This window comes from Daldinia loculata (assembly GCF_022478755.1).
Source record: "Daldinia loculata strain CBS 113971 unplaced genomic scaffold F4817scaffold_3, whole genome shotgun sequence".
NCBI lineage: Eukaryota > Fungi > Ascomycota > Sordariomycetes > Xylariales > Hypoxylaceae > Daldinia > Daldinia loculata.
In genome coordinates this window covers 250,304-269,407 of record NW_026054857.1, presented here as the reverse complement: position 1 = coordinate 269,407, position 19,104 = coordinate 250,304, and the positions used below count along the sequence as shown (strand labels likewise).

General features: G+C 48.3%; 4 protein-coding genes across 4 annotated transcripts; 2 read left to right on the top strand and 2 right to left on the bottom strand.

Annotated features, from left to right (window-relative positions):
- Window positions 1–1,402: 1,402 nt before the first annotated feature.
- F4817DRAFT_311685 (uncharacterized protein) lies at window positions 1,403–1,966 on the top strand (the record flags this gene model as incomplete). Its single annotated transcript, XM_049300024.1, has 1 exon — window positions 1,403–1,966. The coding sequence occupies one exon, from the start codon at window positions 1,403–1,405 to the stop codon at window positions 1,964–1,966; it is 564 nt and encodes a 187-aa protein (XP_049163161.1).
- Window positions 1,967–2,122: 156 nt separating this feature from the next.
- On the bottom strand, window positions 2,123–4,466 carry F4817DRAFT_324489 (DUF300-domain-containing protein). Its single transcript, XM_049301647.1, has 6 exons — window positions 4,183–4,466; window positions 4,097–4,114; window positions 3,987–4,040; window positions 3,852–3,939; window positions 2,769–3,785; window positions 2,123–2,720 (listed from the first exon to the last, which is right to left on the bottom strand). Exons 1-6 carry the CDS (start codon window positions 4,269–4,271, stop codon window positions 2,220–2,222), a joined length of 1,767 nt encoding a protein of 588 aa, XP_049163160.1. The 5' UTR covers window positions 4,272–4,466; the 3' UTR covers window positions 2,123–2,219.
- A 260-nt stretch (window positions 4,467–4,726) lies between these two features.
- F4817DRAFT_131061 (uncharacterized protein) lies at window positions 4,727–15,123 on the top strand. The gene is made up of 3 exons (XM_049297750.1): window positions 4,727–5,027; window positions 5,091–5,126; window positions 5,186–15,123. Exons 1-3 carry the CDS (start codon window positions 4,993–4,995, stop codon window positions 14,748–14,750), a joined length of 9,636 nt encoding a protein of 3,211 aa, XP_049163159.1. The 5' UTR covers window positions 4,727–4,992; the 3' UTR covers window positions 14,751–15,123.
- A 122-nt stretch (window positions 15,124–15,245) lies between these two features.
- On the bottom strand, window positions 15,246–19,018 carry F4817DRAFT_324486 (P-loop containing nucleoside triphosphate hydrolase protein). The gene is made up of 4 exons (XM_049301646.1): window positions 18,668–19,018; window positions 17,742–18,474; window positions 15,900–17,675; window positions 15,246–15,843 (listed from the first exon to the last, which is right to left on the bottom strand). The coding sequence occupies exons 1-4, from the start codon at window positions 18,673–18,675 to the stop codon at window positions 15,826–15,828; spliced, it is 2,535 nt and encodes an 844-aa protein (XP_049163158.1). The 5' UTR covers window positions 18,676–19,018; the 3' UTR covers window positions 15,246–15,825.
- Between the last annotated feature and the right edge of the window lie 86 nt (window positions 19,019–19,104).

Below are 19,104 nucleotides of genomic sequence, written 5' to 3'. Positions count from 1 at the left end.
TAGACGGTCTCTTTTCTAGCCATATATTCTCATTTTCAAGTATTTTCATAAAATGGAAAGTTCAGAGTTACCAGTATTCTGATAGCTTTGTATTTCAGTATATTTAGGAGTTTTATTCCATCTCTGCTACTTGTATCTTAAGGCCTCTTAGGCGATCTTGGAATTGGATGTAATATCCTCCCGAGGACCATGATGTTTATTGATAACTATGTGAATTGTAGTATCCGTAACTAATTTGTCGGTTTGTAAGAGCTCTAGGCGTCGTGAGGTCTCGTTGGTGCTTTCTGGGTGCTTTTTGTGCAAACCTGCCTCGATAACTTTGGTATCTCCGTTGCTAATTTGATCTGCCTACGGAGCTGTTGTGTTCTCAATCTACCAGGCGGGGGGGTTTAAGTTACAGTTTGTCCCGAATTTCGCCTGACCTCGAGGTATTATCATCTTCCGGGAGTCTATGGTAGTCTGTAGATATCTCTTAGTGTATCACTGTCTATAAACTACCTACTGATGGGCTTGAGAAGGGTATACTATGTTGTTAAAACTGTAGGTAATTTCTTATTGATAAGCCATATGGTAGTCTATTATTTATTTAGTATAAACGGCTGGATAAAGATCTCGCAGCTACTTGTGTTAGTCCCGTAGGTCCTGTGCATACCTTTTCTAAGATTGTGCTTAGGGTACTGTTTTCTCTACTAAAGTACTGCCCAGCGTACTAGAGCATTGGCGGTTTGTAGGTAGAGGTCCTAGGTTATCATCTAACGGGAAGCTGTTAAGGGACAGCTTTAGAGTATCCGAGAATGAAGACTAGGGGAGCTTGACTGTGCCTATGCCCTCTTTTTAGGGACGTTTTGGTGTGAATTGCAATAATTTCTACAACAGTATGTCAGTCATACGCAAGGTGTAACATAATAGAAGAGCTGGAAGTACTCCGTTTGTAATATACGACGTAAAAGTAAAACCGATGAAAGACGGCGCTTACAGACCCAAACCTTTCGTTCCTAGCCAATTATCCCATATGAGACATCTCTAGCTCACCGTATAGTTCCCCAGTTAGTTTCAGTCTGTCATTAAAACCGCGTTATTTATTTTGATACGACAAGTTTATCCGATCTCGTGGAACGTCGGTCATGGCTATCGGCCGCATCGAAAAACCTGACCTATCATAAATGTATATAGGTACCAGTGATTGGCTGTACTCGGATACCTGCAGATCTAGTTTTGTGGAATCTGCCTTCGACGCAAGTTGCCTAACAGCCATAGCCGCGAGACACTCGACAAACACGATCAACACTACTTTCTCACGTATCTTACTACCACAACCAAGATACCGCGTAAACTTCAAGCATTAGACACGCGACTAGACGAACTATTACTACCTAGATACGGAATACGACACTACCTCCCCATGTCCAAACTAACCTCAATGGACGCCTGGACAAGAAGAACCCAAAGCGACACAAGCTCGCTCAGCGGCACAACCGGCGTCTACACGCCCACACACACAACATCACCATCCAACCTCGCCGCCATCCCCCTCCCCGCACCCTTCTCCACATACGGGGGTATCGGGTCCGCGCCCGAAGCAGGCGAGACATACATGATCCGGCACATGGACACGGGCAAGGCCGTGACCCTTTCCGGCGGAGAACTAGTCCTACGAACCGACGCCGACGTAGACGGGGGCTGGCGATGGCACTGCAGCGAGAGCCACGACGGGTGGTTGTACTTCCGGGAGACGGTGTCGGGGGTCTATTTAGGACGAGACGGCTGGGGCGGATTTCGGGCTAAGAAGCGGAGTCCGGGTGTGTGGGAGCGATTGCTTATCCGACCCCGCGAGGCTGGGGGATGTAATATTTTTGCGATTCATTGGTGGATATTGATGGCGATGAGCACCGAGGACACGGACGGCAAGTTATTTGAGACTAATACGGTGGCGAAGGCTTCGCGGTGGGAGTTTGTGCGGGTGTGAGAGTTAGATGGATGATATTACCGTTCAGCTTCATTAGCAGATCGTATCACTTGGTCTTTCATATTGGTATCTTTAAAGCTAAGCTGTTTCTAGGTCAGGGAATAGGTAGAGAAAGTACTCGACGGTTAGAATGATAATATTGGAACTGATTTTAATGGTGTAATATGCCCTCTATATACCTACCGATATAAAAACAGCCGCGTAGTATGAACTCCAGGGTATCTAATAACGGCGCAAAAAAGTACTATACAAATCACAAACGGTCGCTACCCCAAACATTCCGGAACTCGTCCTCGTTTCCGGGGCTAAATACTGGACTGGTTGCATCATGCTCCGCCCCATCATTACCCCATTGGTTGCTTTCCTGCCCTTCAGGGGTTACTTCGTCAGGTGTCGGCTCTCCTACTTTGAACGTCAGATCTTCCTCCTCGGCCTCCTCTTCTAAAATTTGAGGATCGGAGGTTGATAGTATGGGGGCACCGAGCGGGCCTTTCGACTGGGATTCCTTAGCAGCGGTAGCCGTTGGTTCTGGGGGAGGCTTAGGTGTATGCTTAGTTCGTTTCTGCTTGCCTTTCTTCTTTTTGCTTGTTATAGTTTCGGTACTTGAGGCTGTTGTTGCCGGGGGCCTGTTGCTGAGGCTCTCGGATGAGCGAGATCGAGTTGAATGCCAAGCTCCAGTACGCGATTGATACACATCTGGATGCCTCGAGAGCCAGCGCTCTCTTGTTGGCACGTTTGCGGTGATGACAGGATACTGAAACGATATAAGTAATGCGTCAATAAACATGTAAATCGAACTTACATTCCAATCCCCAAACTCTAACTCTCGGGCCCTGCTGTAGAGGCTCTCATCATCGGGATCTAATGTAGATTCGTCGGTAGAGCCGTGGTTATACTTCGGCGCTGGATCACCGGCACCACTCGGTCCTCCGTTGGAATTTAAGAGCGGCGTATTCGCACTTAGCTCCCCTCTAACTTCTCCAGGTTTAGGAATCCAGTACTTCGCCTCGCCTCCCCGCTTATATCTCATCCCATCTTTCAGTCTTGCAAATCGGGAGCTTGAGTCTTCGTGTGCGATAACTTTTCCACTAGAATCAAATAGCCTGTAGCTGTATTGGTCCCCACTAAATGTTTGCTTGGAATCCTCAATAAGATCAAGAATACCAAAGGCATCTCTCGCCGCATACTTGACGGGTAATCTGGCCGACGAGAGTGTGTTATCGGCGTAATCATGCCAAGAGAAAGCGTACCAATGAGCCACGGCGAACGCGGGCATCTCACAACAGATCAAAGCATCTTGGATGGCAGCTGCTAGATTGTCCGAAGTATAACCCTGAACATCGTCCGGAATGGCCCCAAGCCAAACTAGGATAGAAAGAAAAAATCCTTGCCAGTAGGAAGCGAAGATGATGAGCTTGATGCATAAAAACTTGGGCACAGGTCGGAAGGGTACTAGGTCATTGTGCATGCAGACCCAGAACAGCCCAAGCGAGTACAGACTGACAGTAACACTGATGTTGTATATGATGCCACTCCATAAGTAGCCTGAAGAAAGCCCAATATACCCCTCCTGATATATACCTGTTGCTTTCATGATAATCGTTGCAAGAGCTAGGATGGGCTTAAGCCATGCGTATTGGAGAATTCCTCGCTTTATAGCAAGGAATGTGTATGGGTCGGAAATATCGACTTTCGGGAAGATGTGGTTTAATGGCCACAGGTGATGCACAGGAGCGCGGCCATGGGTCATTATTATAAGGGCTCGTTCGCCATCGAGGTAGTTGATTAGGAGTTGGAAGAAAGTGTAGATGGTGAAGGCCTTTTTGCTAGCAAGTTAGACCAGTATTCATAATTTAGGAGTTTATAGATAGAGTCGCATTCATACCTCGTATATATCCCTTATAGGAGCTAGAAACGCTGCCGCGGTCAACGACACCATACTAACCCACGAGCTTATCGAATAGATGGGAACCCTGAGCAATATTAGAGGTGTACAATGTTATACTTAAATTGTTCTCACATCAATAATATCCGTACGACGTATCGCTGCAAGAGAGGCTTCCGGTAATTCTTTCTGTATACGCGTTTAACTTATTGTACAGTACGACTAGGAATGTAGGATGGGCATACAATTGAAGCCATATCGAGCTGTTTTAGTAACATATCAGCATTGCCATCTTAACTAAAAGAGAGATAAGCAGACAGTTGGATCTTACACCATAGACATCAAGGTGGCTGCCAAAGAGAAGACACCAGCAATAACTGTCGTAGCAGTGGTGAACTTCTGGCCGGTACCGCCAGCCATATTGGCGGTTTGAGACCTACGCGTCACCGGAATGGGACACTGCCTACTCAAAGGACAAGAATTTCGAAGTAGCACATGTTCGAAATTCGAGGTGTTGTAAGCGGAGGTTTAATGATGAAAGTGGAGGGTTTTGGGAACTGAGAAATGTTATTTGATTAAGGCTTTCGAAGCATGCATCGATGACCCTAACCTAGCACCTTACCTGGGGGGGCTACCTGGGTACGTACCCGCTCAATTAATTCCATGCAACGCTTATGCAGCTTGTGTGGATGCATGCCTTATCGATTAGTACGGGTTAAACGGCTTAAGTTCAATGGACCAATATGTGGATCGACTTAAGTACCTCTAACTCATCTCAAGTGCTGCGGCTATCCTTGTCCGTCACGCGTCATGCAGCGAATCTAGCCCGGGTTTTAATGTTGTACAATAGTACCTCCAATTACACTACTTACATCCATGTACATACCCGAATTCGATCAACCTTTCAACCAATTGACGATATTCGCAACCTCGCAACCTCGCAACTTTGCTGTCGTGCTGTCGTCGCCCTGTCAAGTACCCGAACGATATACTTGCCTACGCGCCTCTCTGGAGACGCCACAACTTAGTCAACAATTACGATATGGGGCTCGATGTCTTCTGAGGTTAGGATAGTGGAGAGAACTTAGGTGTCGCAAATCGTAGGGGGTGCATTGGGGAGTTGGGGAGTTCTGGAGTTGACATGGCTAACACCGTGGGCTGGCGCGACTTTAAAGCGTATGTTTTTACCTTTCCACCTGGAGATGGAGTTTAGAGATATCTCCTACTAACTTGGCGAAGTCAATTCCTAGCTTATATCATAGTCTGCGGTTTACTGTAAGTTATCTTTAACCGTATGCGATTCCCTCTTATTTCTATACTCAACTCATCTACAGTGCAATCTTCTTCCTACTATACTTTAATAGAGCCTTTGCCTCCATCGTCTCCTACTTTATCCGCACCTATACCTGGCATCGATACCGGATCTATATCGACATACAAGCGATACAATGGTCACTGCTTGGTGGCCGTATCTTCTTTACAGGCCTTCGATATCATGGAAATAATGAGACTATCTTTATTCAGAATGGACATATTACCTGGTCGTACTGGCTGCGCAGGGTACGCGATGTTGGGCTGAGTGACGGCAAAAAGAATAAGGAGTCCGGAGACGGTGTTACGTCGGATACTAGGAAACAAGCCGAACTCCCCTGTCGTGTCAATGTCGTCGTTTCTGGGATCGAGTGGTTCGTTTATAACCGTAGCGCCGCCTACGACTCCATGCTTGAAGCAATGTCTGTGTCCCCTCTGTCTAAGCATGATGATACACTAGACCGAACCGAGGGCCTAGCGAATAGCTCGGCTAGGCCACGACAGCGGCTTCGCAAGTCTCATGAGAAGACCGAGCATGTCGAAGGAGCTAGGCAAGAATATATTGATGAGAAGGACGGTCTTGAGGCCCGCCCCCGGAGGGCCTTCAAATCTACTTCTACCTCTGATGGTGACTTTGAAACGGCGGGCAAGGGAGACTTACCTCAAGTATTGCAGTTACTCCCAATTCATTTCAGATGCGAGAAGGCAGCCCTTGTCATGGGAAATGAGAATACTAAGGCCATTCTTATTATAAAGTCTAAGGGGCTGTCAGGAGAAGTTGATGCGAGCGATTGTCAGACTCCGGATCCCTATCGACAGCTTTTCAAGATACATTTTGACAACCCAGTACTTGAAATGAGGGAAAATGACGGGTTTAAGGAAGAGCAACTCGCTAGGGCTGTCAAGGACGAACAAGTCGCAAAAGCCACTAGTCCTGTACCCCAAAGACCATTCTTTCGGAGACAACGCCGCAAAGTGGTTGGGCAATTGCGGAATATGGTTCCATATTGGCGGAAGTCTGTCGAATCCTTTTCGGCAAATTCTCAAGATGAAGATGGCCCTAATGAAACCCGCATACCAGGCTCAAACCAATGGCAAGGGCTTTCCCGGTATCTCAATGACGACGATGACGATGATAGACTTCGATGGTCGTCGGTCGAGTATGCCAAGGTGAATCCGGTGGTTGACAGCCCCAAGGGGACGTTAACAATACTCTGGGATGTTCCTGGAAAAGTTGCACCACGTGGCACAGTATATTCATCAAAGGGCGAAGATAGTGTATCGGATGATATCAATGGAACCACCGCGCCGGCCTGGGCGATTAATCTGTCTTTGAGCGGCGGCACAATAAATTACGGGCCGTGGGCAGACAGACAACGAGCCGAACTTCAGAAGGTATTTTTCCCAGGTTTATGCAAGGATGCAACTCCTGCTCAGAGGCTACCATTCGGCGCGGACCGTGTACCTACACGGTTTAATTTCTATTTACAAATTGATGAAGAGGTTATATTACGAGTTCCTACCCGTGAAGATTCCAAGAATTGGAAGTGGAAAAACGAGGCTCTCACGTTGAGGCAGCATCACAAGCAGGGTAATCGACGCGAAAGAGGTAGGAATCGAAAGTCTACTGCAACTACAGCCGCAGAACAACGTCCGATTGGGTGGCTCGACATCAAGGTTGCGGCAAATGCTACTATCTCGTATGATATGGATATGCTAGCCAGGTCAACCGGATATACGAACACTCTAAAAATCGATCTTCCCGCAACTGAAGTCTCGACTAGCGTAAACCATGGGCTCTTGTGGCGATCTGGGCGCCAGCAGATTTCCTGTGACTTGTCTACGCCTCTGAAATGGAATGGCCTCCGTACTTGGCGTTTTGACATCGAGGGTGACGGGCTCGAGCTTTTCATTCTGAGAGATCATATATTTCTGCTCATTGACCTCATAGACGACTGGGGGAGCGGGCCACCGGCCGAATACCTTCTATTCACTCCTTTTAGATACCTCATTAACTTGCGACTTCTCAATCTGAAGCTTTATCTCAACGTCAACGATGTGAATATCGTCAACGATCCAATCAACTTCGAGGAGAACACGTATCTGGTCCTATGCAGCCCCCGCCTGGTGGTAGACACATCCATACCATTAGATAGCTATCGTCCCACGAAAAATGCGATACCTTTCAAAGTTACGGCCGACCCTCTACGCCTCGGCTTACACGTGCCACCATGGAATACTCAAGCGACGTTCTTAGCTTCGAAAGACATAGGACACCTTGAAAGTCTGACTATCCAAGGAAATTATAATTATAATGCAACGACTTCAGCTGCAAATACCGACACGCTTGTCCTCGATGTCTCCGGCCAGTCCCTCACTGCCCGCATCTATGGCTTCCTTGTTCGTTATTTCCTACAAATGAAGGACAATTATTTTGGCGACAACATCCATTTCAAGACACTGGATGAGCACCAAGAAGCATTACGGGCCAAAGGAGCTGATCCAGATGCTCAGCCTGAGGATCGTCCTCCGCATAAGAAATCAAATGATCTAGATGTGATACTGAGCATCCGCGCTGACGACCCTAGGCTTTTTCTGCCTGCTAACATGTACTCTGCAAAGCGTTATATTCCAATCGAGGCTGCCTCTCTAGCCCTTGATCTTCGATTCACCAATTATTATATGGATCTTGATCTATCTATTAGTCCCCTAAGTCTTTCCCTCGGGGGCGAGGAAGAAGGCGGCACTAGCCCAATGAGTGCTATACCGAGCACTCAGCTCTTCATCGATGGTTTAGATATCCATGGGCACCGTTTATTTGGCTTACCACCTATTGAGCCAACCTATCTCTGTAATTGGGACCTAAAAGCTGGACCCGTCACTGGGGATTGTTCAACCGATTTTCTGACCACTCTCATAAGAGCAGGGAAAGCATTTGGCTTTACGCTTGATGACGACGAGAACGCGTTGATTCCCCTTTCATCTATCGTGGTGTATGATGTAACATTTTTGCGTGTCTTCGTTGAGTCAGTTCAAGTCTGGGTACATGTGGATGAGGCAGCGTTCTTGTTTTCCACTGCGACAGTCGATGTTCAATTCAATGACTGGGCGCGGACACACTACTCAAGACGTGCAGATATAAAGGTACCCAATCTCGAGATTGCTTGCGTTAACTCGGAATCGGCAACAAGACATAGGTCACGGCCCCGTTCTCATGTTGATACGGACGTCTTCCTCCGAACAAATGTACATTTTGCACTTATTGGGCGCAAGTATGACTTTGCACAGGAGAGGCTATTACAACAGGAACTTATACGCCGCCATGACCAACGAACGCATCGGGCAGGCTTTTTGCTACTTCCAGGCCTTCCGAATGACTTCGCGTCCGATCATGTCGACAATCCAGCGCAAAGCGTTCCCCCGGTTCCCCAGCCAGCTCTTTCTAGATCTGTTGCCGACAAAGCGTCTATATCAATATCATCTTTAGGCTCCTCGAATCGCTCTGCCAGACTTCGCCATAAGAGCTCATTCCTCTCGTTAGCCAGCTCGTACAGTGGGAGCATTCTACGACCAGGCTCTATTAGGACCGCACAACGATCCCGGGCTTCCGGCCGTACAGCCCTGAATTCTGTGCCATTCAGAGATAGCGAATCTAAACAAGCCATTCACTCCCGCGAATACTCAGGGCACTTTAGCGCCTATGGTGACCCCGGGGATAAGAGAGAGCCGCCACATAGCAGCATAACCTTTTCAAGCCAATACTATGCCCCTTCATTTCCTCTACTGAACGTCAGACCAGACACCAAAGAAGCGACATTTCACAGTATTGAAGAGGACGAAAACGACACTCTAGACTCTTCAGGTTTTAGCTTAGACAGCCTACCCCCTGACCAACTAAATCAGAATTGTGCTCACCAGAGCTTGCTCCTTGAGCTTCCTTCCGGAATAACTGTCTTCCTTAACGCTCCATCTCTGCGATGCATAGCGTCTTTGATACGAGCCTTACCACCTTCCGACCCGGAGGACATTCTTGATACTCTCCACATAGGAACGGTGACAGACATATTTGATACACAAAAACAAGAACAAGTAAACGGGACTATTACTGATTTCGTCGTGCGGTTGCCGCAAGCAAACTTGCGCTTCTTGAACTGTTCTAATGCCGATTCTACTGATCCATCACAAGAGCCGCAAGATCAGTATGATGTGTCGTTCAAACAACTCGTGCTCGCTACTCGATCCGGACTGCCAGCCGACGTGGCCGATGGCAATGGAGATTCTCGGTTATCTTTCCATTTCCGACTTGCTTCATTGCAGGTCTCGGCCGCCGAGAGACTTGCAACCCTAGACCAGACGCAAGCTGCCATATTAGCCAAGATAGAGAGAGTTATGGTGTCCATGGGTACGAAAGAGGTGAATTATATTGATGCAGATGTAGGTGCTATACAAGCGTCTTCGTCATCGAGCAAAGTGGAATATCTCGCTTCGCTGATTCATCGAACGAATGTGCTTGCATCAGAAACGGGAAAACTTTTCTCGGAAACCCTTTCAGTTGCAGACGAACGCTCGAAACAATTCACGTACCATGTTATAAGTAAAGGGCATAATGCGAGCGACGCTTCTTTTGTCATTCGACCCTCGGCTATCCTACGGACGGCTTCCAAGCACCTCAGAACCTACGATTCTTGGAAACTAGTTACACGGTTACGCCAAGTGTGGACCGCTCTAGATGGCGATACTAAAGAAAACCTAAGACGAGATTGTCTATTTGGGTTTTCGCAGTGTCCTGCCGACATGAGACAACAAGTCACGACAGCTTTCGAGCGATGGCGCAGCTGGGATCTTGAGGATCCGAGGCATGCAGTGCTCTTGAATAACATTTTTGGCGAGATATCCAAGCCTAAAACTGATACATCTAAACGAATTCCTATGATGGTCGTAGCAAGGATACAAGAAATTCAATTTCTGCTTGACCCTGGACCGAAACAGAACGAGGCTATTATAATAGATCTCACCCTAAGGATCCAAGAGAGAAGTAATAGCATCGAAGCAATCGATGAGAAACCTGCCGATATTGGAGAGCCCCTGACACTTGTAAACGTGTACTGCAGCGAAGCTGGTCTCAAGGCTAACTGGGAGCTTTGTGAACTCGCAGATGACATATTAAGACTCTACAAGAATTCAGAGTCTTTAGTATCCGAAGAACCGCCACCCAAGCAACAGGACATAGCTAAACGCGTGTCGCCTCGCCCACTCCATGTGGTATTTGTACTGGGAGAAGGTGCAATCTCCCTGGAAACTATTAACTTGAGTACCAGACTGCAAAGCTCTGAGCTCAAGCTTTCAATCCTTACAACTAGTAGCGCACAGGGTACTACAAGTTCAAATCTCATACTAGGCTTCGATTCAGTTTCTACAAGGATTAAGAGCCATTCACAGGTGCTCGGCACTGCACGACTTCAACGCCCAAGCGTCATTATTGCACATGAAGTACAGTTTAACGGACAGTCCTCGACACATACTATTAGGTCAGCGGCTAGTAGCCAAGATCTCGAGTTTATTGTGAAGCAGGATCCAATCGTGTTGGCCGAGGTTTTGGACTTACTAGTAAAAGATGAAGTTGCACAGCTATATGCTCTGGGGCAGAGATTCCCTTCATCTCCCGAACCCGATCCCGAACAGGAGAAGCGTACAGCAGCAGGACGACTCTCAACGATCCAAGTCAATTTGGCTATGTTTCTAGACTCATATACCATCTCGCTACCCTTGCTACGGTCTCTTACTTATACCATTTCCGGTATCGTAGCGCGAGCGAATATGGCCGCTAACTTTGGTAGAGAGGTCATACTGGACTTTGATGTGAAGGAAAACTCACACAACATAGAAATCGAAGTCAATAATACACCACGTAGTATCTCCTTGCTACAAATCCCCCCGACAAATGGTCGTATAACCAGTCACATGGCTCCAGGGGAGCACTCAATCACGGTACTGGCGTCACTGGAACTTGTCAAATTAGACGCTTCGGCTGTCTATAGCTTGCTTACCGCACTCAATAGACCCGAAATTTCAAATGCTATCAACGATCTTCAAGAGCAAGGCAGAATTATAAAAGAACATGTCAACGAAGTCTTCGGCTCTCCCAGAATCGAGCCCGAAAAGCCATCTTCGCCAGTATCTAGCAATTCGAAGCTTACATACTCTGTTCATGGTAGCCTTGCGGGTCTTGAGATATGGGGTAATGCACGGATCAAATCAGACACAGAACCATATGCGCGTCTATCGTTTTGCTTAGATGCCGTGCAAATACAGCTCACTAACAAGATAGATGGGGGCCCAATATTAGAGAACCCCGAGATACATATCAACCTTCACCAGATAATGTTCAACATTGAGAAAGGCTCCGAGGAAAGTATGAGATCTTGCGGCAACCTCTCCCTTGGCGCGTTAATCACCGCCACAAGCCGCGAATCTGAAGACGGGATAGAGTTGAGATCTTTCGACTTCAAGTCCAACGGATTCGAGGTGAACCTGTCGTCGGATACCGTGTCGACATTCGTAGACGTGCTTGGCTACATGGGTGACAAGATCAAAGACCTCGACACGTCACGCGAACTAGAATACTTACGGAAGTTGAGGCAGTCGAAGCCCCGTATCGCTATTAACGACGAAGAGCAGGACACGGAAAGCGATATATTAGATTCGTTCCTTTCCTCGATTATGTACTCCTTTGAGATACGGAATATACAATTCTGTTGGCTTATCTCTACTCTAAATCAACCGACAATTGGCCAAGAGGACCTAGTCTTATCCTTTAAACGAATCGAATTCGCTACGCGCAAGAAGAACTCGGCGAAGCTAACTATCGAGGATTTCCAACTACAAATGGTTCCGCCAGGCCAGGACAAGTCTTTGCGCTCTCTAAATTCAGCGCTCCTGCCAGAGGTAATATTCAATATTGCCTTCGTCTCGACGGCAGACGCCCGCCGGTTAGCCTTCCAGGCAGTAGGTAAATCGTTAGATTTACGGTTGACCTCCGCTTTCATCGTTCCGGCAGCACATCTCCAGGACTCGATTAGCCTGTCGGCAAAGAATGTTCAACGAGCTTCGGAGCACTGGGCCCCAATAGTTATGCCAGAGAAGGAGGTCTCCCGACCAGACCAGACTGTGGAGACGAGACGCTCATTATTTGGGAGCAGGAGATTGGAATCACTTCTGATTGATGCCGACTTTGCCGGAGCTGTGGTACACCTCACTGGGAAAAAATCCTCAGACGAACCCAGTGGCTCGCGAGATCGTCCCGCATTAGCTGGCAAGTATGGCCAGTTTAGTACAGACGAAACCGGCAGCAGCATGGTGCTTCGTACCCCAGGCCTGGCCTGGAAGACAGAATATAGAGATAACGGCCAAGAAGACCCAACCCTATATGGAGAGGTGAAAGTCGATCCATCACGTAACATTCTCTACCCAACTATCGTCCCTCTTATCATGGATATTACTTCCAGCATCAAAGAGGTTGTAGGTGACGATACGCCCGAATCACCAGTATCACCACCAATGCCGAGTGAAGATTCTGTTAAATCGAAATCTAACAGCGACGACAAACCAAAGTCTAATAATGAAGACAATATTCTCACAGCTGATCCGAGCGCCGTATTAGGACGTGTGAAGCTAAATTTGGGTCTACGCATTTGTCAACAAGAGTTTACTTTCAGTTGTCAACCCATCGGCCGTGTTGCCGCTACGGCCCGCTTCGACGATATCTATATTACGATGAATACTGTCCACGCGGTAGAGCAAGGCAACTTCTTCGCCATCTCAGGTACTTTCAGCGGGTTCCATACGTCTGTGCAACACGTATACTCGCGAGAGTCTACGGGTAGCTTCCAAGTCGAGTCTATCGTGCTCTCGTTGATGAATAGTAAGCATGTTAGTGGTACAAGTGGTCTCTCCGCCATTTTGAAGGTCAGCCCGATGGAGGTGGCGATCAATGCCAAGCAGCTTCAAGACTTCCTACTCTTCCGAGAGATCTGGATTCCAGGGGAAGTTCGGCAAGGTACAGCAGCACCTGTTGCGACGGTAACGACAGAAACAATTGCGCAAGGGCATCTTGTACAAAGATACCAGCAAGTTGCCGCTACAGCAGCATTCCCGTGGACAGCTACCATTTCAATTGAAGCCCTGAATGTTGTTGTCGACCTCGGACAATCCCTCGGCAAGTCTAAGTTCGCCATATCCGAGTTCTGGGTTTCGTCAAAGAAAACTTCGGATTGGGAGCAAAATCTCTGTCTAGGGTTTGAAAAGATCGGCGTGGATTGCACCGGTCGACTGAGTGGATTTGTTGCTCTCCAGAAATTCAAACTACGCACGTCCATCGAATGGCCAGAACGCGAGCAGGCACTGAACGAAACGCCGAGGATCCAAGCTTCAATCAGTTTCAGCCAGTTCAGACTTAAAACTGCATTCGACTATCAAGCGTTCCTAGTCGCAGACATTACGACTATGGAATTCCTTATGTACAATGTGCGTGAGGAGAGAACGGCCTCTGGTGACAGACTTGTGGCGATTCTTGATGGAGAAGCCGTACAAGTATTCGGCACCACTACATCGGCAGCTCAAGGCGTTGCCTTATGGCAAGCTATCCAGAAGCTTATACAGGAGAGAAAGGCAAGTTACGAGACGTCGTTGCGAGATATCGAGAAGTTCATGAAACGGAAATCAATCACGAACCAACCGTCTGCTCAACAGATCATCCCAAGCAAACCGCACACCGACAAGTCCGACGTGAAGTCTCCTATATCCCTTAATACGGATGTGGTGGTGACGCTAAAAGCAGTTAATCTCGGCATCTTCCCCAGCACATTCTCAGATCACCAAGTCTTCAAACTAGAGGCTCTTAATGCACAGGCAAGATTCGCCGCGAGCATGCAAGATAAACGTATTCATAGTATCCTGGGCATGACTCTCGGACAACTGCGCATAGGTCTCGCAGGTGTACGTAGAGTCGAGGCGCCCAAGGCAGTCAGCGAGATCTCAGTAGAAGACGTAGTCGCAAGCGCCACGGGGTCAAGAGGCGGCACTATCCTAAAGGTTCCCAAGGTCGAAGCTATGATGCAGACATCTCAGAGCCCGGAATCCCGCACCATCGAGTACATATTCAAGAGCTCCTTCGAGGGCAAGGTGGAAGTGGGATGGAACTACTCGCGCATCAGCTTCATCCGCGGCATGTGGGCGAACCACACCAAGGCCCTCGCGCAGACCTGGGGCCGCGAGATCCCAGCCATGTCCGCCATCAAAGTGACTGGGGTTCCCGAGGCAGAGCAAGAGCGCAAGGAAGGTGGTGAAAGGCAGAAGATCACGGCCGAAGTCAATGTTCCGCAGTCCAAGTACGAATATGTGGCCCTCGAACCACCCGTTATCGAAACGCCGCAGCTCAGGGACATGGGCGAGGCAACGCCACCGCTGGAGTGGATTGGTTTACATCGAGATCGGCTACCGAATCTTACACATCAGATTGTCATTGTCTCGCTGCTAGAGCTAGCAGGTGAAGTCGAGGATGCGTATGCGAAGATTCTTGGGTCGTCGTAGGAGAGAAGAAAAGAGAAGGGAGAAGATAATAAGCAATGAGAATGTATTATACAACAGGAGAGGTGGAGACGGGAAATACCGTCGTCGTTTTCTTTTAATCAGCATGCATGGCATAGCAGGGCGCAATAGAGAAAATAATTTTGTTCGTTTCGGAAATGGGGAATAGGAGTCGGGGGGACAATATATATATATATACTCAGGTACCCAAGTGCCTATAGTTAATCAAAGTTGGTATTCTAGGCGTAGATAGCCTAGGCCTATAAGACAGCTCATTAGGAAATATAAATATATATTTTGAAAACTCTCCATCATAATAGTTATATTCTATGTCGTGATGTATAAGACGTACAGGTTTCAGGGAGATAAATTGCCTACAGGTATGTAGTTATTGAACAAAACACGCAGATTATTCCTAAAGAAGTTCGTTCGTGCATAACATGCCTTCTTTTATTAGAGACGGTTACCTTTCCATCCTCGAGTATAAATAGTAGCGTACAGATATCTATCCCATACAATAGGTACATCAGATACCTTAGGTGAATAGGGGTTACCTTTATGCTATCATTTGCATAGCATAGCCCCCGAGATATGCGAAACTTGGCTTTAATAATTCAAGTACGGTAGATGTTCGACATGTAATGTATATTAACGTCCTCTTGGGTTGTTTGTATTTCTATACTTGGCTGAGAGTTGTAAGATAGGGCTATAATCCAGGTAGAAGCAGCCATGAGTTAAGGGGTTGTTATCAAATCACACACCAAAGAAGATGCTTATCATCACTTTACAAATCGCAAAATACATCAAAATACATCAAAATCATCTAAATTCTTCATCTCATTTGTGTCGAAAGTTACAAGCAAACCAGATGTACCACAGCTAATGAAAGTTCCGCCCTCAGTGCCTTTGCATAGCTTTTCTGTATCCACGGCCGCAGGTCATTCCTTTCCGACCCTTTGATGAAAGGCCGCATATTATATCCATGCGACGGACCCAACTAAAAACGATCCGAGCCGTCTCATGATATCCGCCAATAATGGCACTAGGTCGTAGTCTATAGAGCATCGAGGGAACCTGTTTATAGCTTGTCGTAGTACTATTGTTCGTTGTTAGCATATGGCAGACTTCATGAATTGAAAGGTTTTCACTTACGTTGTTGACATCCGGTACTTCGACCTTGATACCCTTGCGCTTTCGCATGGTCTCGACGATTTGTCCGACCTTTGTGGTCCTGTCGAGGGGAGATCCACCGGGTAGTAATTGCCAGTGGTCGAAGACGAGTTGAGGGAAAGCCTGGCCGGAAGTGGCTTGTCGGAGATCGCCGTTGAAGCCGAAAGACTCCATGATGGGCAGGTAGGCCTTGATTGTGAAGAGAGGAGTACCAGGACGTTGCTCCTCGTTGAAGACGTGACCTCTTCTTCGGGTAAGGACACCGTAGACACCACCCATGGCCTGCTCGGGGACCTGGATTTCTACCAAGTAGACAGGCTCCATGAGAGCGGGTTCAGCAAGCAGCGTAGCAGCGTACAGAACACGTCGGGCAGTGGGGATAATCTGGCCACCACCACGGTGGATAGCATCGGCGTGGAGGGTAACATCGAGGATGTTGAATCGGATGGCTCGCATCGGCTCCTCGGCAACGGGTCCTTCACGGGTAGCCCACTGGAAACCGGAGACGACAGAGTCCTTGATTTCGTTGAGGTACTGAACGGCCTTGGTCTGGTCAACTAGCAAGTTGGCGCCGACAGTATCGGGACCGAAGCACCAAATCTTTCGGGCATCGGTGACATCCCAGCCGAAGTCGTCAGCTAGGATACGGGCACGGGCCTTGAAATCGTCACGAGGTCCGATCTTACCCTCCTCGATCGTCTTGGCAAGCTCCTCGTCAATCGGCTCAGCAACCATGTACAGACGGTTGTGCTTGTTGGGGGACTTGGACAGAGCAGTCATGCTGGACTTGCCAGCAACGGTCTCTCGGTACTGGACAACGGGGTCGGAGATGATAAGAGGAACACCAGCGTGGTCCTCCTCGAGATCCTTCAAGCAAATCTCAAGGTGCAGCTCACCAGCACCAGCAACAACGTGCTCGCCAGACTCGGAAGTCGTAGTCAAGACACAAGGGTCAGACTTAGACAGACGCTTAAGACCTTCGACAAGCTTGGGAAGATCCTGAGCGTTCTTGACCTGGACGGATCGCTGGACAACAGGGGAGACGGAGAACTTCATGACCTTGAGGTTGTGGGCAGTTTCCAGAGTGGTAAGAGTACCAGACTTGAGTAGGAACTGGTCGATACCGACCAGACCGACGATGTTACCAGCAGGCATGTCGTCAATGGGCTCGACCTTGCCGCCCATCATCAGAACAGTACGCTGGATAGCCTTGACGAACAAGTCCTCCTTCTTTCCAGGGGTGTAGTTGGGACCCTGGATGCGGACCTTGAGACCGGATCGGACGGTACCGGAGAAGACACGACCAAAAGCGTAGAAACGGCCCTTATCGGAGGTCGGCACCATCTTGGAGACGTAAAGCATAAGGGGACCCTTAGGATCACAGTCTCGGATACCAATGGCGGCCTCGTCATCGGGGGGACCCTCGTACAGAGTCTCGACACGGTACTTCTGGGCAGTGACGGGAGAGGGCAGGTGAAGAATCATCATTTCCAAGAGAGAGTCAGCAGCGGGAAGGAAAGTTCGCATGACAGCCTTGAGGAGCTGTTTGCCCTCCTTATCCCTGTCCTCAGCAGTAAGCTTGAGGTCGAGCTTGGAGAGTAGGGTGTTGATCTCGTCCTTCTTGGCGTGGTTCACAGCCGCGAAGATCTTGAAGATAGGGTCTAGAATGAACTGGTTGAAGGCACGCTCTAGAGGCTTGCCATCGTGAGTTCCCTTGGTGGTCCACTTCTTGGTAGCAGCGTTGAAGTAGTTGTCACCCTGGTTAATCAGTTAGTAGTGTACGAGGCAGAGAGAAAGATACACAATTTCAGTAATCGAACTTACCCATAGACGCTCCATCATCTTGTTTCGGTCAACACCGAACTTCTTGGCGTATCGGACGGCGAATTGACGGATGGTGAAAGCCCAGCCGTGGAGACCGGAACCGAAAGCGACAGTACCCTTCTCGGGGTAGACCTGGATGTCACCTAGGGACTTGTCAAGGTATGTGGAGATGATGACGTTAACCGACTCAATTGTTCGGGAGAAGGACTGGTAAAGATCCTCCTTGGAGACCTGCAGCTCGAGAAGAGCACGGTCGACCTTGTTGATGATGATAACAGGCTTGATTCGCTCAGCAAGAGCCTGTCGCAAGACAGTCTCGGTCTGGACACAGACACCCTCAATAGTGTCGACGACGACGAGGGCACCGTCAGTGACACGCAGGGCAGCGGTAACTTCGGAAGAGAAATCAACGTGACCAGGCGAGTCGATCAGGTTGATCAAGAAATCTCGGCCATCGGCCTTCTGGCCAACGATGTCCTTTAGATCATCGTCGTTGGGTAGGTTGCCGTACAGGGAGATGGCAGTAGACTTGATAGTAATACCACGTTCCTGTTCGTCTGCTCTCGTATCCGTAGCTCGGGCATCACCAGCTTTCGCGGTGGAGATGATACCGGCTTTGGCCAAGAGAGAGTCGGTCAGGGTAGACTTGCCGTGGTCGACGTGGGCAATGACGGACATGTTACGGACATTGGTAGGCTTGTCCATCAGTAGCCTGATCTCGTCGATCGTGAAGCTATTCGGAAGCGCATGTTAGCTCTGGCCGTAGATGGATGTAAGATGTAACGGAAGCTTATCTCCGGGTGGGGTGATTTTGGGCATCATTGAAGGTAATAGAAGAGGTTTCTTGGGCGCGTAAAGTGGTGACGATGGAATGAGATGAGATGAAGCTATATTATGATAGCTAAAGTAAATGCGATGAGACTTACTTGACCATCTTGGCGGTATTGATGCGAAAAAAACAGCTATGTGTTGTTTTTTTCTAATCAACTGGTGATGGATGAAAGCGGGGTGAGATTTGTGTCGATGGAAGTGGCCTTATTGCACTTCACGGTCGATACAAATCACCAGCGAACTCTTCTAGAGAGTATCGAATAGTAAAAAGTGGTAAGAAAGGAAGAGAAACGAAGCTTTCAGTGCAAAGTCGCAACCACCGACGACCAGCTTGTTCTTGCTTCGAGGGAAAGGAAAATTTGTCGGGGCAGAGGTGGGAAGGAGGGGTACAAGAGGAGAAAATTCACAGGCGGCAGGTTAAGCGGGGCAATGCTTATCCATCCAAGAAAACCATCCTACCAGCCTACAAGTGACATCAATTTTTGTACTACCTGACTGTTGTGTGGTAGGTATATTTTTTTGTGGTCTAGTG